We start from the raw sequence: 26,059 nt of genomic DNA on the forward strand, positions 1-26,059 counted from the left end.
AGAAAATTGTTAGAAGAGATAATTATTCAAAGTGTTGTTACTTTAAACTAAGTGTTGTTACTGACCTTTTTCTCTTTTATTTTCTTTACCTCACCTGTAACTGCTGAGACGTTGAGGAACATGCACACTGACCTGCTCTGGCAACCTGACTTCCACTGTACGTAATAGTATTTGGTTATGATATATTATTTATATACATCAAAGGCACAATGCACCCCCCAGAGACACACATGTATTGAGTGTGATATTTTGCATAGGTCATGTGAAATCATCTTTACATACTAGAAAACTGTAGGAGCGGCAACTTGTTTTGAAATTGAATTTTTAATATCCGATAATAAAGTTGATCTGTTTTCTTTATTCTTCTCTCTTCCCAGCTCCATCACCATTCTCTGTTCCTGCAGGTCCTGCTTGCTAATCAATGCTCATATTTTTTTACACAATTACAAATAAAGTCATTGTATTGTATGACATGAAGTTGTGCTTCATTCGGAGTCAATAATAAATTCATTCTGCCTTCAACTGCGCAATGATTGTGGACTGCACCGACATCCATGTAGCTGCCCCCCAGTAAGATGAACCAAGCAAAGAGGGTCCCCATCATGCCCAAGGACATCCAGCTGGCCCGCCGCATCCGCGGAGAGAGGGCTTAGACTGACCTGAGACCAGCACACCCAAACACAACAGCTCTTTTAAGAGCCACATACATTTTCAAAGAGTTGCAATCCTACGTTATTATAATGATTAAACTGGTTCATGTATCACTTAGTTTACTGAACCGTGATGAATGAAAGAAACTAGTGAGGTAGTGGTTTACTGAAGTTACAAAGACATTAATATATGAGTAACAGGTCAGTGTAAACACAAGCTTCTGTCAATTATGGATCATTCAAACTATTTATATAAAAATATGTAATAAAGTTCTAAAACAAGTATTCGGTATATTCCTTGATAGCTTTTGGAGAAGGTTGTTTTTAAGTTTACTAAAATCTATCGTTTCAACTGTTTCACTTTATAAAAAGGGAACAGGTGAGTAAAGCATCATTGAGTTTCTTATTCTGTCAGTAAATTATCCAAATGAATGTTTTTCATTATTTTAGTCAACCCTAAACAAATTGATTGTACCTTTTAATGATGACCTTACATGGTCGGCAAAGTTAAATTAACTTCAGAAAATTAAATCTGTTCTGAGAAAAAACTAATAAATGTTTAAAGATAGGAACTTGCCATCCCACTGAAAAACAGTCCGTAGAGATTTAAAGGCGTAGTTGTAGTTCAGTCCAACGTTTCATTTGGATTCATTTGACAACAGTCAACTATTTTCATAAAGAATATATATATTTTTCAAAGTCAACTTTATTGTCAATCTTACTCAGTTTGAGAGATCAAAAAGACGTTTAAATACAATTATACAATTTACAGATATGTATACAAATATATATATCCTATATACACCATCATGTATAATGATGGTGTATGATGTAGAAGGAAGTGTGGTAGATAACAAGTAAATATAGAGTTACATACAGATCCATGTTACAGCAAAAGATGGAATAACTAAGAAGCACGCAGTATAATAATAATTACATGCAACAATTAAATAACTGCTCAGCATCTCCACCACAATCCCAATCTGCTGTGTCCTGTTTTCCTCCCCCCTGCATAACACCCCATCACACATACAAAACACAACGCAGAGTCCGAGGGTGTTAAGAGTATGTTTATTGAAATGTCCTCCTCTCTACTGGCCAACACAGGGAGCATATGCTGGGTGTAGAATTGTTCCAGGAGGAGGAGATTTCCATGCCATGCAGGGTCTTTGGGGATGGGGATGATGATCGCCTCCTTCGTGGTCCACACAACAAAGTAGCAGAGACTCCGGTCTGTGATGTGCAGCTGCCCTTGGACCTGGTGCCAGTATGGGTGATTCTCCTTGAGAATATATGACCCACCCTCCTCACGGAGACAGAAGGATGGTAACTGGACTGCCTCCGTGATGGTCATGTTCCTCTGGCTGTGTGGACACTTCACCTCCAGCAGGGCAGATGGCTGCACAAGTCCATCGGGTGATGCTCCCAACACACCCGACTCACTCACAAAGAGACCAGACTCGATTCTAACACTGTCACTTGATAGGCCTCCACAAAAGCCTTCACCCCTTCGGCCTCGTTTACAACCCCCCAGTTGACAGTTGGCGATGTCTCTGGCCAGTGGGTTGTATGTCTCCTCTCGCTGATGGTAAAGTTGAGACACCGGCTGGACTACTTTGGAAGTGCCAGGCTTCCTCCACTGGCACTCAACATCTGTGGAGCTGATCTGCCACATGGCAAATATTGCCAATGCTGCAGCGTGGCTGCATTTGTACATCTCCTGTGCACAATCACAGACAGCGCTCTGCATCGCGCCATCGTCTCCCATGCAGATCTGTAAAAATAAAGTAAGTACCATTTGTTAGCATGCTATAATAGATTGAATGAGCAATAATACAAGGATGGTCCGGATCTGGGGGTGGGAGGGTTTATTTTTCCATAGTTTTGTCCTCTTGTCTGTTGTTATTGTTTGTTTTTCTGTATTTTTTGTAATTTGTGTTGTATTGGTTGTGATTGTACATTGTATTTTTCTAAATGTGTATGAATACGTTTTTGAAAAACATTTGATCAACAATAAAAAAGGATTTGGTCAGGATCTAGACTCAGTGTGTAGTTTATTAATTAATCAATGCTCTCTACATTAGGAAAACACATACCGGTGTACCAGAGGGAGTCACACACAGCTGTGACTAGATAACCAAAATCCTTGAATCGACACACAGCAAATAAACTCAAATGACAACGAGAAAAAGGAGATCACACATACAGTATAGTCGATATAAAACTGGCCGCTTCAATCTGAAGAGCAACTAAAACAAAACACGGGAGTGTACCTTGTTCTTGTGAACACTAATGTTATCCACAGCATACACAGAGACCACGAAGTTCTTAAGGAGAAAACTAGTTGCTAAAACAAAACACGTTACTGTACCTTGTTAGCTAATGTTAGCTAGCTGACATTAACGTTACACATTGCACTCATATTACTCACCGAAACCTTGTAAAGCCGGTCCCCGCATGCTGGCTCTTACAGAACCGACTAACTCCCCTTTCATATAGGTACAGCTCTCAACGTGCCCAGACTTGTAGTGATTTTCACCTCGTAAAATACTTTTATTCTCATTCTGAAAGAATGTGGTGAAATGTGCTAACGTGACGGCCATCTTTATGTTGGTGACGCGTATTGTGCGAGACGAGAGACCTGTAGTTCACTGAGCGGTTTCACACGAAAAAATGTGTAACTTCACAGTTTTACGACACATTTTTATTTTTTTGACTTGCAAAATGTTCTTTTAAATTGACAAACATCATATGTGTCATTCGTGGCACAATTCAAACGGGATCAAAAGATAACCTTTCTCTCTCCATTGACTTCAATGTATAATTTTCCGCTTCCGGGGTCCCATGGAGGCTTTCGGAAGGGGAGGGACTTCGCCTCTCTATCTTGATTGGGCCAGATTTGACCCCGAGTGACCCACATCAATGCTGCTGGGTATACCCAGACCCGAACACCAACTTGTATACAGTTTTTTTCAGAGACCTTCAGACTTGGCTAAAATTGTCACACTCAGTTTTTCAGTGTTTATATAGCTGTTGTGGAGGATATCATGAAGCCTTGTTCCGATAAAAAAAATTAGAGCGTAGTTATTTTATCATTTCTAACCTGAAACCGAACACAACATAAGGGTCAAAAGAATGACTAGATCAATGAAAACGTGTACATTTCCCATCTTTATGGGATGTTCCTCCTCCTTTTGCCAATGTGTTGGCGAACTTAACCTAATGTGTATCAGTTTACATGATTTAATTAATAGGGAAGTAGATCCATACTTATTACGATGGGGGTTTCAGTTTTTTTAACAACAATCTCAGAAGTCAGGAACACAGACTTTGTTTAACTTCAGTTGTCATCTCCTCATTTGTTTTAGCTTGTGTAGTCCTGATGTGTTTCAGAGAAGTCCCCATATGGTTCGACCCATCGAGTGTAGAGTGTGTGTGTTACATCGTCCTCATATTGTTGGGTAGCAGATATCGTCTTTAGGTTGGGTAGTCCTGATGTGTTTCAGAGAAGTCCCCATATGGTTCGACCCAACGAGTGTAGAGAGTGTGTGTGTTACATCGTCCTCATATTGTTGGGTAGCAGATATTGTACGGTTCAAACTATTTATATAGTCTTGAGTTACAAGCCCAGATCCTCATGTGAATTGTTTTTACTAAAATCTGTGTCCCCTACATGAAAAGTCAATCGATTTCTGACACGTTATTGTTGTATTTTAAATTGCAGACACAGAGTTACATGATCGCAGCTCAGCTTTTAGCTGACTCTGAAGCGAGCCTGATATCCACCTCATCCTTCCTACAGGTAATTAAACATTTACTGTAGACTATATCTATCCAAGGTAAATGCATGTCTCAGTCAAGTACAATGCAAAAGTATAATGCCTTTTTTTACCTAATTAAAATTAATAGGTTGTTTAAAACATTTAGAATGTCAATATAACTGTTAATTGTTTCTAAAAAACATAGTGGAAATATATACCCCTACCATTTGATAGCAGTTAAGAAAGAAATGATCTTTATTGCCCCTAATTTCTGGGTTTTTTCTCCTTTTGTTCTCCAATGTGTTTGCCAACTTAACCTAATGTGTATCAGTTTAGATGATTTAATTAATAGGGAAGTAGATCTATACTTATTACGATGGGGGTTTCAGTTTTTTTAACAACAACAGCACACCTCAAAAGTCAGGAACACTGACTTTTTGTAAATTCAGTCGTCATGTCCTCATTTTGTTTTAGGTTGTGTAGTCTTGATATCTTTCAGAGAACGTCCCATATGGTTCGACCCAACGAGTGTAGAGTGTGTGTGTTACATCGTCCTCATATTGTTGGGTAGCAGATATCGTCTTTAGGTTGGGTAGTCCTGATGTGTTTCAGAGAAGTCCCCATATGGTACAACCCAACGAGTGTAGAGTGTGTGTGTTACATCGTCCTCATATTGTTGGGTAGCAGATATCGTCTTTAGGTTGGGTAGTCCTGATGTGTTTCAGAGAAGTCCCCATATGGTACGACCCAACGAGTGTAGAGTGTGTGTGTTACATCGTCCTCATATTGTTGGGTAGCAGATATCGTCTTTAGGTTGGGTAGTCCTGATGTGTTTCAGAGAAGTCCCCATATGGTACGACCCAACGAGTGTAGAGTGTGTGTGTTACATCGTCCTCATATTGTTGGGTAGCAGATATCGTCTTTAGGTTGGGTAGTCCTGATGTGTTTCAGAGAAGTCCCCATATGGTTCGACCCAACGAGTGTAGAGTGTGTGTGTTACATCGTCCTCATATTGTTGGGTAGCAGATATCGTCTTTAGCTTGTGTAGTCCTGATGTGTTTCAGAGAAGTCCCCATATGGTACGACCCAACGAGTGTAGAGTGTGTGTGTTACATCGTCCTCATATTGTTAGGTAGCAGATATCGTCTTCAGCTTGTGTAGTCCTGATGTGTTTCAGAGAAGTCCCCATATGGTTCAACCCAACGAGTGTAGAGAGTGTGTGTGTTACATCGTCCTCATATTGTTGGGTAGCAGATATTGTACGGTTCAAACTATTTATATAGTCTTGAGTTACAAGCCCAGATCCTCATGTGAATTGTTTTTACTAAAATCTGTGTCCCCTACATGAAAAGTCAATCGATTTCTTACACGTTATTGTTGTATTTTAAATTGCAGACACAGAGTGACATGATCGCAGCTCAGCTTTTAGCTGACTCTGAAGCGAGCCTGATATCCACCTCATCCTTCCTACAGGTAATTAAACATTTACTGTAGACTATATATATCCAAGGTAAATTCATGTCGCAGTCAAGTACAATGCAACTGGTGCCTTTTTGTTTTACCTAATTAAAATTAATAGGTTTTTTAAACCATTTAAAATGTCAATATAACTGTTAATTGTTTCTAAAGACCATAGTGGAAAGATATGCCATTGATAGCAGTAACTACCTCTTATAACAAGTCAAATTATCTTTATTGCCCATAAATTCTGTGTTTTTTCTCCTTTGGTTCTCCCATGTGTTTGCCAACTTAACCTAATGTGTATCAGTTTAGATGATTTCATTAATAGGGAAGTAGATCTATACTTATTACGATGGGGATTTCAGTTTTTTTTAACAACAACAGCACACCTCAGAAGTCAGGAACACAGACTTTGTTTAACTTCAGTCGTCATGTCCTCATTTTGTTTTAGCTTGTGTAGTCCTGATGTGTTTCAGAGAAGTCCCCATATGGTACAACCCATCGAGTGTAGAGTGTGTGTGTTACATCGTCCTCATATTGTTGGGTAGCAGATATCGTCTTTAGCTTGTGTAGTCCTTATGTGTTTCAGAGAACGTCCCCATATGGTTCGACCCAACGAGTGTAGAGTGTGTGTGTTACATCGTCCTCATATTGTTGGGTAGCAGATATTGTACAGTTCAAACTATTTCTATAGAGTCTAGAGTTGCAAAAATCTGTGTCCCCTACATGAAAAGTTAATGGATTTCTTACTGGTTATTGTTGTATTTTAAATTGCAGACACAGAGTGACATGATCGCGGCTCAGCCTTTAGCTGACTCAGAAGCGAGCCTGATATCCACCTCATCCTTCCTACAGGTAATTAAATATTTAACGTAAATTCATGTCTCAATGCAGTCCAATGCATAAATAAAATGCCTTCTCCTTTTTTTATTTTGAAAGGACATGATGCTTTACCTCTCAAAATGTCAAATTAATCAATCAAATCTAAACATTTCAAATAGGATCAATCTTAGAAAAATGTAAGCTTCATCTCATTATACGACCCAAATGTTGTTACGTTTATGTTAAATGGTCCTCATTGTTGTGTCAAGTATACAACAGTGCTATTCAATTATTTGAATATTGTATCATAATTTCCATATACAGTTCTTTGTCATTTCAAACAAATATGCTTCTTCATCCTTTCATTTCAGACAAACAAGTCCAATGGAATTGTACCCTTCCACAAGGTACCTACTGCAGAGCAGGTAAGACAGCTGCTTTACCTCCGTTAGTTGAAATAGTTCCTGTCCTTGTCAACAACTGGTGATATTTACTGTGTGGGGATACATTATAGAATTTAAAGTAAGGCTAAGGTTGTTTTTTATTTGGACAGCTTAGAGCAACCCGTCATCCTCAAAATCTTAAGTGGCATCATGGTCAGTGTGATGATCGATATCATGAGGCTGAAAAAAAGATAACTGAGAAAGAGAGACAACGGACTTTAAGTCTGAGATGCAGAATGAATGTTGATGAGGGTCGATTTCATGATGGAAATCCTGATAGTTTTAGTGACCAGGTAATACATACAAATAGACATCTATAAATACAATTTAAAAAAAATAAAAAAATTCTATTAAGGAATTAAAATCTTGCTTGTCATTTATTTTCAAATTCACATTTTTTCACATTTGCAAAACCTTTGTTATGCACAATTTAAAGATAGCCAAAGGAGAATTATAACCTAGCTATAAATAAATGTTATATTTATTGACTTAATGAGAATATTTGTTTTGTTCCCTCTAGATGTCTAATGACATTGATGAATTGATGGATGAATCTTCAGATGCTACAGACTACGATGATGCTGACTTTGTTCCAGAGTCAAGTTGGAATTCCTCAGACTCAAGTTCTTCTATTAAGGGACTCAAAATCAAAGAAAATCATCTTACCCACAAAGTGAAAAAGTCATTGGGGATCAGTACAGGACAAAGTGGGGATAGTACCACATGTTCAGTGAAACCAAGTTCTTCAAGGATGAGTGGCGGTAATTCTAGTACAGTGACAAGTAGTAGTTCACATTTTTCGGAAAATACATCACCCAAGAAAAGCTCCATAAATGTCACAGCATTACCAAACACTACAAAACAAAAGTACAACAAGAAGCAATATTGTCTGTATTGTAAAAAGGCCATTTCTAAATTGGCAAGACACCTCGAATCCACCCACAGTGAACAGCATGATGTTGCAAAGGCATTCAGTTTTAATAAAAGATCCCGTGAAAGAAGACAGATGTTGCGCTCCCTTAAGAAGAGGGGAAACTTTGACCATAATGCTACCGTTGCAAGCTGTGGTGCTGGAGAAATGGTTGCTTGTCGAAGACCTTCTAAAGAGAAACAATCTGATGACTACCGTCACTGCAAGTTTTGTCAGGGACTCTATGCAAGAGATTGCCTATGGAGACATGTTAAAAACTGCCCTCAGAAGCCTGATGAGGGAGAGCCTCAAGGTGGGCGAAAACGGATCCACCTTGATCTACCAAAACCTGATTCAGTTCAGGAAGTAGTTTGGAAGATTGCCTGTGAAATGAACCAGGATGATATTTCCTCGGTTGTAAGGAGTGAAAGTGACATCCTTAGTCTCGGTGAGTCCATTTACAATGCAAGGAAACCATACGAGAAAAGAAATGATTACATTCGCCAAAAAAATGAGAGAGATGGCAAGACTTTTAATAACAGCAAGAGCAATAGGTCCTTTGAAAAGAGCCGAAGATCTTGTTATGCCCAGTAACTTTCCCCACATGATACAAGCTGTTAGAGAGGTTGCTGGTTATGAGTTGGGAAGCAACTCATATAAAATTCCATCTTTGGCTCTTAAATTGGGGCACAGTTTGGCCAAACTTGCAGGCATTGTGCAATGCAATGCTATCATTGCAAATCGCCATGCTGTTGCAGAGTCTGCCAAGCAATTTGCCATTATTTACGAGAAAAGATGGACAGAGTCCATTTCAGGTGCTGCATTAGGTACACTTCAACAGGCCAAATGGAATAAACCACAAGTGTTGCCCTTTACAAGTGATGTGTGTCTGCTGCACAAGTTACTATCTACTGAGCGTGCTCAGTGCATGAAGGACCTTCCGGAAGAACCGAATAGCCAAAGCTTTGGAAATCTTGCTCAAGTTACTTTGACACAGATAGTGCTCTTTAACAGAAAAAGACAGGGGGAAGTATCAAAAATGGAGCTCCAGACATTCACATCCAGGAATCGTACGGAGTTGAATCCTGACGTTATGATGGGCCTAACCGAGTTTGAAAAGACTCTTACAAAGTACTTTGATAGAGTTGAGATTCGGGGTAAAAGGTCAAGGATGGTGCCTGTGCTTCTCACACCTGAAATGATTGCTGCAATGAACTTACTTGTGGAAAAGAGAAATGAGTGTCAAATCCACACAGACAATGCATACTTGTTTGCACGCCCAGGTGGTCTTTCCCATTACAGGGGCTCTGACTGCTTTCGCAAGTATGCGAACCAATCTGGTGCGAAAAACCCAGAGGCACTCACCTCAACAAGATTGCGGAAACAAGTCGCCACTTTGTCCACAGTACTTAACCTCAAGGAAAACGAAATGGATCAACTTGCCACCTTTCTAGGACATGACATTCGTGTCCACAGAGAATTCTACCGTCTTCCAGAAAGTACCCTGCAACTTGCAAAAGTCAGCAAGTTGCTGATAGCAATGGAAAAAGGAAGACTGTCTGACCTGCAGGGGAAAGGGCTGGATGACATAGAGATCAATCCTGAAGGTAACATCAACAACCAAAGTTCCTTCTGGATCTTAAATAATCTCTAATGTTCTCAGTCCCATACTAAAACCCTTTTTTTTTACCTTACCAGATGAAGTAAGCACGAGTGATGATGAAACTGGTGAAGAATCCATTGCTGACATACATCAAAACATAGGTATCCTGACCCCTTAATATAATTAAGTAATAAAAAAAGACACAGTTAATAGGAAACCCGATAAAATTGTTAGATGTGCTGTAAGGCGTTACAGCGGTAAATCAATTACAGAAGATGGAAGACAATATCCATGAGTACAGTGCTGAATGATTTTGAATCATTGATAGCAGCTTTGTATAGGGATCCATTTCACTTTGTTAAAGGGATGTTCAGCCAAGTAAAGGAGGTAACCTTAAAGTTTTAAAGTAATATGTACTATAGCAAATAATATTTAGCACACTCACTCATATAGAGAAAAGAATAGAAGGATACACCTTCCTCCTGAAATTAGGACAAGATAAGGAAACTCTAGCACAAGGAAGTTCTATGTGTGTGTGGAAGGCTAATATGGAGGGTTGTGGTTCTGTGAGCCGGAGCTAACTGTTGAGCCTTCCCGAGGTGTGATGGGCCTAATGATGAAACACCAGTGAAGAAAGGTGCCCAATTGATAACCCTAGTGATATGCTATTGGTAGATGTCCTACCTACCTTTACACTGTTTGTAGTGGCCATGTCAAGGGTTGTGTATTATATTATAATGTATCCTTTTAGATTCCCAGAAGAACACAACACTTCACTTGGCTTCAAACAAAGCTTCCTCAAAGTGCTCAAATGGAAAGCAAGGTAATAAGCACTTTGTATTTACATTACTCTACTACAAAAATGTATTGATCTTAAATGGATTTCTAAAAGAACATTTCTAGTTTTTTGTACAACTAATGTGCTTTACATTACATGCCAACATTTACCCATTCACACGCAAATTCATGCACTGATGGCAGAGGCCATGCTATCATTTAATTACAAACTATAATCTTTTCTATCATATCTCCCATTTTTCACTTTCACAGAGCAATTTTTCAAATACATTGTGTTTTGTTTCCATTTATGACAGCTGGGAAGATGAGAAGCAAGTGGACAGGTGAAGAGGTGAAGGCTGTTGAGCGGCATTTGTTTGACTTGATAACAAGCTGCAGAGTACCTGGGAAAAAGGACTGTGACTCCTGTCTCAAAGCAGAGCCAGTAGCTCTGAAAGACAGGGACTGGGTTGCAGTCAAGTATTACACCCACAACAGAATCATCGCCTTAAAAAGGAAGATGAATTCATAGAACTATAACATGCCAACTTGCTCTGTGGTACACATTTTTTTTTTTAAATAAGATTTGTTGTTTATTAAAATGTTAATCTGTTGACAAGAATCCATGAGGAATTTTAATGTGTGTTATAACCTCCCTCTCGTTGTCACTTTCAACCACTAGAAGGTTTGAGATTATATGTTATACTATGTTCTGTCTCAACAAGCAATAAAGACCCTAAAGAGAAAGTTGCTCATTCCTTTCAACCCATATCTACCTCACACAATGGAGGATAGGGGGTAAAGTGGCTGGGTTGTGGGTGGTCTATTTTGGGTGTAAAAAAAGGTTGTTTTACAATTTATATGACCAAATAATTGGTTGTTAGGTTCAAAGTCGACAAACAATGTTTTAAAATTGTTGCCACTAGTCTTTATCATAGCACGGAAATGATGAACCCAACTCTGGCAACAATAATTCTCACCGACATCTTTTGTACTTCAAAAGCACTACATTTTGGATAGTTGACATAATCCTTTGAGTTTTAGTTGACTAAGAATTCTTTAATCAAAGGCATCGCCTTTCACCACGGTTCTATCTTAATGCAACATGAATCAAGCATAATATCCTTAATGCCCGGTAAAGGAATAGTCATGAGGGCACCCTCTGTTTTTTTCTTATTTTCTCCTATTCTGGTTTATACTTCAATTTATATATTTTGCCAGCAATTCATTAAATGTAGAAATAAATAAAGTGTTTCATCCTTCTTTTCACATAAACGTTTATGAGAGAATTTGTAACTAGAAAAATATTAAGACTTTAAGAGTAAACTGACCACAATTAAATGGTATATACCTTTTTAACTTAACTTAGTTATGTTTCTGGACTGCTCAGTTTTAATATGTTGTATCAACAAGTTCATATTAATAGACTTTTCGTGTCAGAGGTTACCTGACTGGCGAACATGAGTAATTATTTAATGTTGACATTTTAGTTTTTTAATGTACACCGATGCTTCTTATGCAGATATTTCAAACATAAGTAATAAAGGCAAAGTTGCAAATACAGACTATTTTGTGTATTACTGGGTCTTCATAAGTCCCTTAAACTGGAAAATGTAGTGTGTGTCTATGGGGTCACAATTCATATAAACATGAAATATCAGTGTTTGTTGCTAACGGGCTCACAAGTCACATAAACCTGTAAATGTCCTCAGAAGTAGTATTAAAATCAGGTCTCCGCAAAATATAGGATTAGACAAGATCTCAACAGATGGATGTCTTCCAAGAAGCATGGATATTAATTACTTTTATTCCCAGGTCCCTAGGACCTTTGGAAAGACATGTCCCCATTTGTCACGTTTTTTTCACAAGTCCTGCTATGTCCTATAAACACGTATGTGTGTGTGTGTGTGTGTGTGTGCGCATCTGTAGCCTGTTATTGTCTCATGACACCGCACTGTGAATGAATCAAAGTAAATATAGAAGTCATCATGAACACATCTGTCCATCAGACAGAGGGCTGCTGCCTCCTGTCATCATTAATGGACATCTCTTTCAAATGACCGCTCAGAGGAGAGGAGTTCTCATTTCGCTAACCGCCTGCTGCTTCCCCTCCTCTCTCCTCGGTTCCCCTCCTCGACTCCTCCGCTCGCATCTCCTGTGGGCAGCACCAAGTCTCGAGGATAGGAGTCGAGGAGGGGAAATTTGAGTATTGAGAAACCTCTTGAGAGTCAGGTGTTCAGGGTCCCTCTGAGAGTCAGGTGTGTTCAGGTTCATCTTATAGAGTCAGGTGTGTTCAGGTTCATCTTATAGAGTCAGGTGTTCAGGGTCCCTCTGAGAGTCAGGTGTGTTCAGGTTCATTTTATAGAGTCAGGTGTTCAGGGTCCCTCTGAGAGTCAGGTGTGTTCAGGTTCATTTTATAGAGTCAGGTGTTCAGGGTCCCTCTGAGAGTCAGGTGTTCAGGTTCATCTTATAGAGTCAGGTGTGTTCAGGTTCATCTTATAGAGTCAGGTGTTCAGGGTCCCTCTGAGAGTCAGGTGTGTTCAGGTTCATCTTATAGAGTCAGGTGTTCAGGGTCCCTCTGAGAGTCAGGTGTTCAGGTTCATCTTATAGAGTCAGGTGTCTTCAGGTTCATCTTATAGAGTCAGGTGTTCAGGGTCCCTCTGAGAGTCAGGTGTGTTCAGGTTCATCTTATAGAGTCAGGTGTTCAGGGTCCCTCTGAGAGTCAGGTGTGTTCAGGTTCATCTTATAGAGTCAGGTGTTCAGGGTCCCTCTGAGAGTCAGGTGTTCAGGGTCCCTCTGAGAGTCAGGTGTGTTCAGGTTCATCTTATAGAGTCAGGTGAGTTCAGGGTCCCTCAGAGAGTCAGGTGTGTTCAGGGTCGTCTCATCGCTCAGGTGAGTTCAGGGTCCTCTGAGAGTCAGGTGTTCAGGTTCCTCTCATTGCTCAGGTGAGTTCAGGGTCCTCTGAGAGTCAGGTCTTTTCAGGGTCCTGTTATAGAGTCAGGTGAGTTCAGGGTCCCTCAGAGAGTCAGGTGTGTTCAGGGTCGTCTCATCGCTCAGCTGAGTTCAGGGTCCTCTGAGAGTCAGGTGTTCAGGTTCCTCTCATTGCTCAGGTGAGTTCAGGGTCCTCTGATAGTCAGGTGTTTTCAGGGTCCTGTTATAGAGTCAGGTGTGTTCAGGGTCCTGTTATAGAGTCAGGTGTGTTCAGGGTCCTCTTATAGAGTCAGGTGTGTTCAGGGTCCTGTTATAGAGTCAGGTGTGTTCAGGGTCCTCTTATAGAGTCAGGTGTGTTCGGGGTCCTCTTATAGAGTCAGGTGTGTTCAGGGTCCTCTTATAGAGTCAGGTGTGTTCAGGGTCCTGTTATAGAGTCAGGTGTGTTCAGGGTCCTCTTATAGAGTCAGGTGTGTTCAGGGTCCTGTTATAGAGTCAGGTGTGTTCAGGGTCCTCTTATAGAGTCAGGTGTGTTCGGGGTCCTCTTATAGAGTCAGGTGTGTTCGGGGTCCTCTTATAGAGTCAGGTGTGTTCGGGGTCCTCTTATAGAGTCAGGTGTGTTCGGGGTCCTCTTATGCGGCTTTCACACCAGCGCTTTTCCCTTTCTAGCTCCGAGCTAGAGCTTTTCTGATTCAGCTCCGGTTTCCCTTTTCTGCTCCCGCTCTGTTCACGCCGCCCAGAGCCCGACTGGTGCTGCCGCTGCTGCGTCATGACGTCACCGTTTACATCGCTGATTTGCTCCCCAACGGCGTTACGGCGCTCACAACAACAACAACTGCGTCGGGTCGATGATCGTGTTGCTTTTAATCACACGAAGCCAGAATAAATTGAATAACGACTTCTCCAACCTTATACTTTGCTCCAGAGTGCCGTAGTTCATTGTTTATTAATGTGTTTCTGCAGCATTTACCGACCGCTGCAGTGCTGCTCTTCCACAGGAGTTTATTCTCCTCCGTTAGCTCCCGGTTAGCTCACACTGCAGCGGCCGCTCTAAAGTATTCACTGTCCGACTCACACAAGCAGCTGATACATATCCCCAGTTCCCCTTAGCCTAAGTGAATGTGTGTCAGTCTGAATTGACGCTGTTTGGTATCACAACGCTGTTATGAAAGTTTCTCTGGTATAAAACGGGTGATGTTAGCATAGCAACCGAAGCTAAACTGACTACTTGCTATTGCTATCCTATTGTGGCATAAACCGTTTTCTACAGGCACATTTTACCGGCGTATTTTTATTATGATTCTACTTGTGATAGTCGGATACGACAACCTGTGCAGCCCATGTATTGATTCCATCCGATAGCTGCTATAATACAAAACAACACGTCTGCCTCTCTCCACAATGATCAATAACAATGAACGGATGGTCAAAGTAAGGTACAAATAAACAGAATCACACGAAGCCTGGTTAGTCCTGCCTGACTTTAGAAAGTGTGTTTATAAGCACTACTGCTTGTAGGCAGGCATGACAGTCGACCCATGTTCAGGGGAGGTGGGTTTAGTTTGCTGCACGCCTCGACGTAAGAGAGATGTAAGCGACGCCACCTCTTAGCTCCGAAGCTCTTGCCTCTAGACCGACAATTTTTTGGAGCTGGAAGTGAACCGGATTCCGGAGCTAAGAGCCGGCGCCGCTGCGGTGTGAACAGGAAAAACCGGCGCTTTTTAGGCTCCAGCTCCGAGCTGGAGCTGAAAAAGCGCTGGTGTGAAAGGGGCATCTTAGAGTCAGGTGTGTTCGGGGTCCTCTTATAGAGTCAGGTGAGTTCAGGGTCCTCTTATAGAGTCAGGTGTGTTCGGGGTCCTGTTATAGAGTCAGGTGAGTTCAGGGTCCTCTTATAGAGTCAGGTGTGTTCGGGGTCCTCTTATAGAGTCAGGTGTGTTCGGGGTCCTGTTATAGAGTCAGGTGAGTTCAGGGTCCTCTTATAGAGTCAGGTGTGTTCGGGGTCCTGTTATAGAGTCAGGTGAGTTCAGGGTCCTCTTATAGAGTCAGGTGTGTTCGGGGTCCTGTTATAGAGTCAGGTGAGTTCAGGGTCCTCTTATAGAGTCAGGTGTGTTCGGGGTCCTCTTATAGAGTCAGGTGTGTTCAGGGTCCTGTTATAGAGTCAGGTGAGTTCAGGGTCCTCTTATAGAGTCAGGTGTGTTCGGGGTCCTCTTATAGAGTCAGGTGAGTTCAGGGTCCTCTTATAGAGTCAGGTGTGTTCGGGGTCCTCTTATAGAGTCAGGTGAGTTCAGGGTCCTCTTATAGAGTCAGGTGTGTTCGGGGTCCTCTTATAGAGTCAGGTGAGTTCAGGGTCCTCTTATAGAGTCAGGTGAGTTCAGGGTCCTCTTATAGAGTCAGGTGTGTTCGGGGTCCTCTTATAGAGTCAGGTGAGTTCAGGGTCCTCTTATAGAGTCAGGTGAGTTCAGGGTCCTCTTATAGAGTCAGGTGTGTTCAGGGTCCTCTTATAGAGTCAGGTGTGTTCGGGGTCCTCTTATAGAGTCAGGTGTGTTCAGGGTCCTCTTATAGAGTCAGGTGTGTTCGGGGTCCTCTTATAGAGTCAGGTGTGTTCAGGTTCCTCTGATAGAGTCGTACAGGTGAGTTTCAGGGGTTTTCTCTGTGTGTGCTTCAGGTGCTGATGTCCCAGTCAGTGGTTCTGGCTCTCAGCCCGTTTGCAGTGACCTGTGTGATCTGCGCTCTGGGGAACTTCCTGCTGCCGATCGAGACTCGAGGACGAGCTCTGCTGGTGAGAGACACTATTAACGAGTGGGCCGGGCATTGTGGGTAAAATTACCTAAAGTTAACGAGAATTTTTAGAATGTTTTAATTTATAATTGTTTGTTTATCTGATAAAGTTACAACTTTAATTTCACCAAATATCTTTGAAATGCAGCACAATGAGACAATATTTGAAGCGTCTGGTATTTTTATTGACTTTTTAATCGTATGCGAGTTAAACATTTCAATGCCCATGTTTTCTTGTAATTTAGAAATGTTCAATATTAGAAAAGATTTTGATTTGTTCATTTAGAAAAAGATTCTCATAATTCAACAACTTTTTAAAAAAATTCCGCAATTCTATCAGTATTTTATTTTTATACTTTTCTATTTGAATTGTTTAGAGTCGGAGAGGTCCTGATAATTTATTCCGGTAAATTACTCTGACCTACTAATTGACCTGACCGAAGTTATTGAGTCTATGTAAGGTTGCTGCTTGGCTCAGATCCACCAACGTCAGCAAGATCTCACCTCTACCTAACCCCCCGAAGAACCAGGTTCAATTAACTGCTGTTTCAATTCAGACAACTCTTTTTTAATCTGTTTAAGGGATCCCGAAGGATTTTGATATCAGTAAATGGAGTGTGCTCCTACCTAAGTGTGTGTGGCAGGGTGCAGTCTTACCTTTGAAGCAGGAGAGGAGAGCACAGGTGTCTTTTAAATTATCCCAATCCAACAGGTGGGATTCAGTTTATTTGAAGAAAAATAGGTCCAAACTAATACAGGGTTTTTACCTTCTCTCTTTACAACATTATAATCATACTAAAAACCTGGTGCTGTGATCATGTTCAAATATGAAACTTTAATTCACAGTCTTACATTTATTACCAAAATGTTTTAATTTCAACTGCCCCATTCAGTTGTGACATTTTAAAATTCTCCCGATAGAATTTAGAGGTATTTCCTCGTAAAAAGACCGGTGACCATAAAAAGTGCATTCAACTTTCCATTCACCAATCAATTCACATCAGTTTCATACCGTTTTTTCCGACACAGACGGCGGGTATAACATTCAAAAACACATTCCTATCCGCCAAGGTTTCGGAGGAAGATTTCCTCACAGGTCGCGGGTTACAATATTCATACACTTTTTCCGACACAGACGGCGGATTAACCTTTCAAAAACACATTCCTATCCGCCAAGGTTTCGGAGGAAGAAGGTCCTCACGGGTCGCGGGTTATAATATTCACAAACACATCTCTCATCAAATCATTCCACTCAGCCAACAACCAAGAAATTCGAGAGATATTTACCCCGTCTGGGAGAACCTTACCGAGAGCTAGTTACCCAGTTTGAGAGCACACAGCCTACCGGGAGAGAGTCTACCAGGGGAAAACCCCCCCTCTCTCTCACGCTCTCTCAAAAAACCAGTCTCTTTATGCTAAAAAAACTGGATCGAAACCCCAAAAAACAAACTCCTCCTCTACACCCAATTTGTGGAAAACTGCGCATGCCCTGTAATGTACAAGGCTGGACATGACCCGACATGTTCCATAGCTTTATGACATAAGACCCACCTTCTCATGTTAGTGTGAAAAGGACATGAACTATTTTTGACCTCTGTGTTTCTCCTTAAGCCTGTAGCCCCCCTCCCTGTGTACTGCTGTCACAGGAGAGGAAGAAAACTCAACCTAAACAAACCACTTTGTTTTGTTTATACTGTAACTATAGAAAAACCTAAAATATGAATCATTTTCATTGTGGGTTATACAAGAATATAATTGATTATATTTGATTATAACTAACTTTCATTTTTAAGTATTAAACATACTATGAAAACTCACAACAGAATCCTCAAGATTTATTTATTTTCCTACAAAAGCCTGAAATATATTTTAAAATATCAGTTTTATTCAAAATGTTGAAACCTTTATTTCTGTGTTTTCAGCAGAACTCCTGACGACGTCGGCCGACGAACAAACCGTTTTATTTTGTATTAAATCTGAGGCTCGTAAATAAACGCTGCTATTGAACGAGTTTCTGATAAATGATCAATAATATAATAATATGTATCTCAAGTTGTTTTATTTAAACGCAAGGCACCTTATTGACATTTAAATAACGTTTTTCTGACGTTTTTGGCAGAAAGTTTATATCATGAAAATGTTTTTAAAATATCTGAAAAATATAAAATCTGAATAAAAACTCCTGAGAAACTAAAGTCTTTCATAATTTATGAAACGTCCTGGTGGTGGCGCTGCTGCAGGAAGAGAAGAAGAAGGTCAGAGCTCGTTAAGCTCGTTAGCTCGTTAGCGTGGATACAGATTAGTGTGTGTGTGTGTGTGTGTGTGTGTGTGTGTGTGTGTGTGTGTGTGTTGTGTGTGTGTGTGTGTGTGTGTGTGTGTGTGTGTGTGTGTGTGTGTGTGTGTGTGTGTGTGTGTGTGTGTGTGTGTGTGTGTGTGTGTGTGTGTGTGAGATTAGAGTGGATTTAGACGTCGGCTGCAGAGGGAGAGCGGCTCGGAGACGTGAGTAAAACACCGATCATTTCACGCATTTACATTAAAACTGTGTGTGTGTTTACAGGGTCATTATGGAGTGTGTATTTTAAATACTAGAAGATTACTTTTTATTTTAAATCAAAGACAGGAAGTGTATGAGGGAAAGTTAAATAAATAAAAAGTTGTTTTACACAATCAAGAAAACATTTAAAACATAATATTAAATAATATTTTAGACGCGTTTAGCAGAAGAATATTAATGCCTATTTATATGAATACATATTCAAACATACTGTGTGTGTGTGTGTGTGTGTGTGTGTGTGTGTGTGTGTGTGTGTGTGTGTGTGTGTGTGTGTGTGTGTGTGTGTGTGTGTGTGTGTGTGTGTGTGTGTGTGTGTGTGCTGATAGAGCTGCGGTATGTGAAGCTCTTTGTTTCCATTCAGTGTGATTGTGACACACACACGTTGTTGTTTAAGTCCTCCAAGACTGAGCTGGATCCCATCAGTGACATCATCATCAGTGACATCATCATCAGGTGACGCGCCCTTCAATGGTGCCCTGCAGCCTCCGGGGTTGCCATGGGAGACGAGTCATACCCAGAATACCGAGCGCAGCAGCTGTTTGACGGCTTCGTGTCGGCGGCGTCCTGCAGGGCGGCGCTGTGGAGCTTCAGTCAGCTGACCGACCTGCTGCAGCTGGGGAGGGAGGAGCCTCCTTATCGACCAATCAGACGCCAGCTCGGCTACTGGAGGGCCGACGCTCTGGGGGCCAAACTGGAGAGGAGGGCGGCGAGGCCGGAGTACCAGGGGCCCAGCAGAAAGACCACCGTACGTATTACTGCTGGGTCCCTGAAGGCAGCATTGTTAGGACGTATTACTGCTGGGTCCATGAAGCCAGCATCGTTAGGACGTATTACTGATGGGTCCCTGAAGGCAGCATCGTTAGGACATATTACTCATGGGTCCCTGAAGGCAGCATCGTTAGGACATATTACTGTAGAGTCCCTGAAGGCAGCATCGTTAGGACGTATTACTGTAGAGTCCCTGATGGCAGCATCGTTAGGACGTATTACTGCAGAGTCCCTGAAGGCAGCATCGTTAGGACGTATTACTGCTGGGTCCCTGATGGCAGCATCGTTAGGACGTATTAATGCTTGGTCCCTGAAGGCAGCATCGTTAGGACGTATTACTGTAGAGTCCCTGAAGTCAGCATCATTAGGACGTATTACTGCTGGGTCCCAGAAGGCAGCATCGTTAGGACGTATTACTGTAGAGGAACTAGTTATCTTTACCAGTAGAGGAACTAGTTATCTTTACCTGTAGAGGAACTAGTTATCTTTACCAGTAGAGGAACTAGTTATATTTACCAGTAGAGGAACTAGTTATCTTTACCAGTAGAGGAACTAGTTATCTTTACCAGTAGAGGAACTAGTTATCTTTACCTGTAGAGGAACTAGTTATCTTTACCAGTAGATGAACTAGTTATCTTTACCAGTAGAGGAACTAGTTATCTTTACCAGTAGAGGAACTAGTTATCTTTACCAGTAGATGAACTAGTTATATTTACCAGTAGAGGAACTAGTTATCTTTACCAGTAGAGGAACTAGTTATCTTTACCAGTAGAGGAACTAGTTATCTTTACCAGTAGAGGAACTAGTTATCTTTACCTGTAGAGGAACTAGTTATCTTTACCAGTAGAGGAACTAGTTATATTTACCAGTAGAGGAACTAGTTATCTTTACCAGTAGAGGGACTAGTTATATTTACCAGTAGAGGAACTAGTTATCTTTACCTGTAGAGGGACTAGTTATATTTACCAGTAGAGGAACTAGTTATATTTACCAGTAGATGAACTAGTTATCTTTACCAGTAGAGGAACTAGTTATCTCTACCAGTAGAGGAACTAGTTATCTTTACCAGTGGAATAACTAGTTATCTTTACCAGTGGAAGAACTAGTTATATTTACCAGTAGAGGAACTAGTTATCTTTACCAGTAGAGGAACTAGTTATCTCTACCAGTAGAGGAACTAGTTATCTTTGCCTGTAGAGGAACTAGTTATCTTTACCAGTAGAGGAACTAGTTATCTTTACCAGTAGAGGGACTAGTTATATTTACCAGTGGAAGAACTCGTTATCTTTGCCTGTAGAGGAACTAGTTATCTTTACCAGTAGAGGGACTAGTTATATTTACCAGTAGAGGAACTAGTTATATTTACCTGTAGAGGAACTAGTTATATTTACCAGTAGAGGAACTAGTTATCTTTACCAGTAGAGGAACTAGTTATCTCTACCAGTAGAGGAACTAGTTATCTTTGCCTGTAGAGGAACTAGTTATCTTTACCAGTAGAGGAACTAGTTATCTCTACCAGTAGAGGAACTAGTTATCTTTACCAGTAGAGGGACTAGTTATATTTACCAGTGGAATAACTAGTTATCTTTGCCTGTAGAGGAACTAGTTATCTTTACCAGTAGAGGGACTAGTTATATTTACCAGTAGAGGAACTAGTTATCTTTACCTGTAGAGGGACTAGTTATATTTACCAGTAGAGGAACTAGTTATATTTACCAGTAGAGGAACTAGTTATCTTTACCAGTAGAGGAACTAGTTATCTCTACCAGTAGAGGAACTAGTTATCTTTACCAGTAGAGGGACTAGTTATATTTACCAGTGGAAGAACTAGTTATCTTTACCAGTAGAGGAACTAGTTATCTTTACCAGTAGAGGGACTAGTTATATTTACCAGTGGAAGAACTAGTTATCTTTACCAGTAGAGGAACTAGTTATCTTTACCAGTAGAAGAACTAGTTATCTCTACCAGTAGAGGAACTAGTTATCTTTACCAGTAGAGGGACTAGTTATATTTACCAGTGGAATAACTAGTTATCTTTTACCTGTAGAGGAACTAGTTATATTTACCAGTGGAAGAACTAGTTATCTTTACCTGTAGAGGGACTAGTTATATTTACCAGTAGAGGAACTAGTTATCTTTACCAGTAGAGGAACTAGTTATCTTTACCTGTAGAGGATCTAGTTATCTGTTACCTGTAGAGGAACTAGTTATCTCTACCAGTAGAGGAACTAGTTATATTTACCTGTAGAGGAACTAGTTATCTTTACCTGTAGAGGAACTAGTTATCTTTACCAGGAACTAGTTATCTTTACCAGTAGACGAACTAGTTATATTTACCAGTAGAGGAACTAGTTATCTTTACCAGTAGAGGAACTAGTTATATTTACCAGTAGAGGAACTAGTTATCTTTACCTGTAGAGGAACTAGTTATCTTTACCAGTAGATGAACTAGTTATATTTACCAGTAGAGGAACTAGTTATCTTTACCAGTAGAGGAACTAGTTATCTTTACCTGTAGAGGAACTAGTTATCTTTACCAGTAGAGGAACTAGTTATATTTACCAGTAGAGGAACTAGTTATCTTTACCTGTAGAGGAACTAGTTATCTTTACCAGTAGATGAACTAGTTATCTTTACCAGTAGAGGAACTAGTTATCTTTACCAGTAGAGGAACTAGTTATCTTTACCTGTAGAGGAACTATTTATCTTTACCAGTAGATGAACTAGTTATATTTACCAGTAGAGGAACTAGTTATCTTTACCAGTAGAGGAACTAGTTATCTTTACCAGTAGAGGAACTAGTTATCTTTACCTGTAGAGGAACTAGTTATCTTTACCAGTAGAGGAACTAGTTATCTTTACCTGTAGAGGAACTAGTTATCTTTACCAGTAGAGGAAACTAGTTATATTTACCAGTAGAGGAACTAGTTATCTTTACCAGTAGAGGGACTAGTTATATTTACCAGTAGAGGAACTAGTTATCTTTACCTGTAGAGGGACTAATTATCTTTACCAGTAGAGGAACTAGTTATCTCTACCAGTAGAGGAACTAGTTATCTTTACCAGTGGAAGAACTAGTTATCTTTACCAGTAGAGGAACTAGTTATCTCTACCAGTAGAGGAACTAGTTATCTTTGCCTGTAGAGGAACTAGTTATATTTACCAGTAGAGGAACTAGTTATCTCTACCAGTAGAGGAACTAGTTATCTTTACCAGTAGAGGGACTAGTTATATTTACCAGTGGAAGAACTAGTTATCTTTGCCTGTAGAGGAACTAGTTATCTTTACCAGTAGAGGGACTAGTTATATTTACCAGTAGAGGAACTAGATATCTTTAACTGTAGAGGAACTAGTTATATTTACCAGTAGAGGAACTAGTTATCTTTACCAGTAGAGGAACTAGTTATCTCTACCAGTAGAGGAACTAGTTATCTTTGCCTGTAGAGGAACTAGTTATCTCTACCAGTAGAGGAACTAGTTATCTTTACCAGTAGAGGGACTAGTTATATTTACCAGTGGAAGAACTAGTTATCTTTGCCTGTAGAGGAACTAGTTATCTTTACCTGTAGAGGGACTAGTTATATTTACCAGTAGAGGAACTAGTTATATTTACCAGTAGAGGAACTAGTTATCTTTACCAGTAGAGGAACTAGTTATCTCTACCAGTAGAGGAACTAGTTATCTTTACCAGTAGAGGGACTAGTTATATTTACCAGTGGAAGAACTAGTTATATTTACCAGTAGAGGAACTAGTTATCTTTACCAGTAGAATAACTAGTTATCTCTACCAGTAGAGGAACTAGTTATCTTTACCAGTAGAGGGACTAGTTATATTTACCAGTGGAATAACTAGTTATCTTTACCTGTAGAGGAACTAGTTATATTTACCAGTGGAAGAACTAGTTATCTTTACCTGTAGAGGGACTAGTTATATTTACCAGTAGAGGAACTAGTTATCTTTACCAGTAGAGGAACTAGTTATCTTTACCTGTAGAGGATCTAGTTATCTGTTACCTGTAGAGGAACTAGTTATCTCTACCAGTAGAGGAACTAGTTATATTTACCTGTAGAGGAACTAGTTATCTTTACCTGTAGAGGAACTAGTTATCTTTACCAGGAACTAGTTATCTTTACCAGTAGACGAACTAGTTATATTTACCAGTAGAGGAACTAGTTATCTTTACCAGTAGAGGAACTAGTTATCTTTACCAGTAGAGGAACTAGTTATCTTTACCTGTAGAGGAACTAGTTATCTTTACCAGTAGATGAACTAGTTATCTTTACCAGTAGAGGAACTAGTTATCTTTACCAGTAGAGGAACTAGTTATCTTTACCTGTAGAGGAACTATTTATCTTTACCAGTAGAGGAACTAGTTATATTTACCAGTAGAGGAACTAGTTATCTTTACCAGTAGAGGAACTAGTTATCTTTACCTGTAGAGGAACTAGTTTTCTTTACCAGTAGAGGAACTAGTTATCTTTACCTGTAGAGGAACTAGTTATCTTTACCAGTAGAGGAACTAGTTATATTTACCAGTAGAGGAACTAGTTATCTTTACCAGTAGAGGGACTAGTTATATTTACCAGTAGAGGAACTAGTTATCTTTACCTGTAGAGGGACTAATTATCTTTACCAGTAGAGGAACTAGTTATCTCTACCAGTAGAGGAACTAGTTATATTTACCAGTGGAAGAACTAGTTATCTTTACCAGTAGAGGAACTAGTTATCTCTACCAGTAGAGGAACTAGTTATCTTTGCCTGTAGAGGAACTAGTTATATTTACCAGTAGAGGAACTAGTTATCTCTACCAGTAGAGGAACTAGTTATCTTTACCAGTAGAGGGACTAGTTATATTTACCAGTGGAAGAACTAGTTATCTTTGCCTGTAGAGGAACTAGTTATCTTTACCAGTAGAGGGACTATTTATATTTACCAGTAGAGGAACTAGATATCTTTAACTGTAGAGGAACTAGTTATATTTACCAGTAGAGGAACTAGTTATCTTTACCAGTAGAGGAACTAGTTATCTCTACCAGTAGAGGAACTAGTTATCTTTACCAGTAGAGGGACTAGTTATATTTACCAGTGGAAGAACTAGTTATCTTTGCCTGTAGAGGAACTAGTTATCTTTACCAGTAGAGGGACTAGTTATATTTACCAGTAGAGGAACTAGTTATCTTTACCAGTGGAATAACTAGTTATTTTTACCTGTAGAGGAACTAGTTATATTTACCAGTGGAAGAACTAGTTATCTTTACCTGTAGAGGGACTAGTTATATTTACCAGTAGAGGAACTAGTTATCTTTACCAGTAGATGAACTAGTTATCTTTACCTGTAGAGGATCTAGTTATCTGTTACCTGTAGAGGAACTAGTTATCTCTACCAGTAGAGGAACTAGTTATCTCTACCAGTAGAGGAACTAGTTATATTTACCCGTAGAGGAACTAGTTATCTTTACCTGTAGAGGAACGAGTTATCTTTACCAGTAGAGGAACTAGTTATCTTTACCTGTAGAGGAACTAGTTATCTTTACCAGTAGAGGAACTAGTTATATTTACCAGTAGAGGAACTAGTTATCTTTACCAGTAGAGGAACTAGTTATCTTTACCAGTAGAGGAACTAGTTATCTTTACCAGTAGAGGAACTAGTTATCTTTACCTGTAGAGGATCTAGTTATCTGTTACCTGTAGAGGAACTAGTTATCTCTACCAGTAGAGGAACTAGTTATATTTACCTGTAGAGGAACTAGTTATCTTTACCTGTAGAGGAACTGGTTATCTTTACCAGGAACTAGTTATCTTTACCAGTAGACGAACTAGTTATATTTACCAGTAGAGGAACTAGTTATCTTTACCAGTAGAGGAACTAGTTATCTTTACCAGTAGAGGAACTAGTTATCTTTACCTGTAGAGGAACTAGTTATATTTACCAGTAGAGGAACTAGTTATCTTTACCAGTAGAGGAACTAGTTATCTTTACCTGTAGAGGAACTAGTTATCTTTACCAGTAGAGGAACTAGTTATATTTACCAGTAGAGGAACTAGTTATCTTTACCTGTAGAGGAACTAGTTATCTTTACCAGTAGATGAACTAGTTATCTTTACCAGTAGAGGAACTAGTTATCTTTACCAGTAGAGGAACTAGTTATCTTTACCTGTAGAGGAACTATTTATCTTTACCAGTAGATGAACTAGTTATATTTACCAGTAGAGGAACTAGTTATCTTTACCAGTAGAGGAACTAGTTATCTTTACCAGTAGAGGAACTAGTTATCTTTACCTGTAGAGGAACTAGTTATCTTTACCAGTAGAGGAACTAGTTATCTTTACCTGTAGAGGAACTAGTTATCTTTACCAGTAGAGGAACTAGTTATATTTACCAGTAGAGGAACTAGTTATCTTTACCAGTAGAGGGACTAGTTATCTTTACCAGTAGAGGAACTAGTTATCTTTACCTGTAGAGGGACTAATTATCTTTACCAGTAGAGGAACTAGTTATCTCTACCAGTAGAGGAACTAGTTATCTTTACCAGTGGAAGAACTAGTTATCTTTACCAGTAGAGGAACTAGTTATCTCTACCAGTAGAGGAACTAGTTATCTC

General features: G+C 39.9%; 2 protein-coding genes across 8 annotated transcripts in view; both read left to right on the forward strand.

Annotated features, from left to right (window-relative positions):
* svopl (SVOP-like) overlaps positions 1 to 18,328 on the forward strand; it is a gene marked incomplete at its 5' end in the record, with an annotated part of 34,205 nt that extends 15,877 nt beyond the window's left edge. For 2 of the 7 annotated variants that reach the window (XM_034202263.1, XM_034202265.1), the window contains 8 exon segments: positions 4,375 to 4,452; positions 5,807 to 5,884; positions 6,650 to 6,727; positions 7,066 to 7,119; positions 7,658 to 9,654; positions 9,746 to 9,811; positions 10,402 to 10,473; positions 10,745 to 11,174. In XM_034202263.1, the coding sequence (XP_034058154.1) occupies positions 4,375 to 4,452; positions 5,807 to 5,884; positions 6,650 to 6,727; positions 7,066 to 7,119; positions 7,658 to 8,641 (1,272 nt within the window). 7 annotated transcript variants of the gene reach the window in all.
* A 655-nt stretch (positions 18,329 to 18,983) lies between these two features.
* The window catches only part of LOC117537116 (F-actin-monooxygenase MICAL3-like), a 46,450-nt gene continuing 39,374 nt past the window's right edge, over positions 18,984 to 26,059 (forward strand). Inside the window, exon 1 of the mRNA XM_034202262.1 lies at positions 18,984 to 19,432. Coding sequence (XP_034058153.1) covers positions 19,184 to 19,432 — 249 coding nt within the window. The 5' untranslated portion in view covers positions 18,984 to 19,183. The remainder of the gene's footprint in view (positions 19,433 to 26,059) is intronic.

Source organism: Gymnodraco acuticeps, unplaced genomic scaffold (assembly GCF_902827175.1).
Source record: "Gymnodraco acuticeps unplaced genomic scaffold, fGymAcu1.1, whole genome shotgun sequence".
Taxonomy (NCBI): Eukaryota; Metazoa; Chordata; class Actinopteri; order Perciformes; family Bathydraconidae; genus Gymnodraco; species Gymnodraco acuticeps.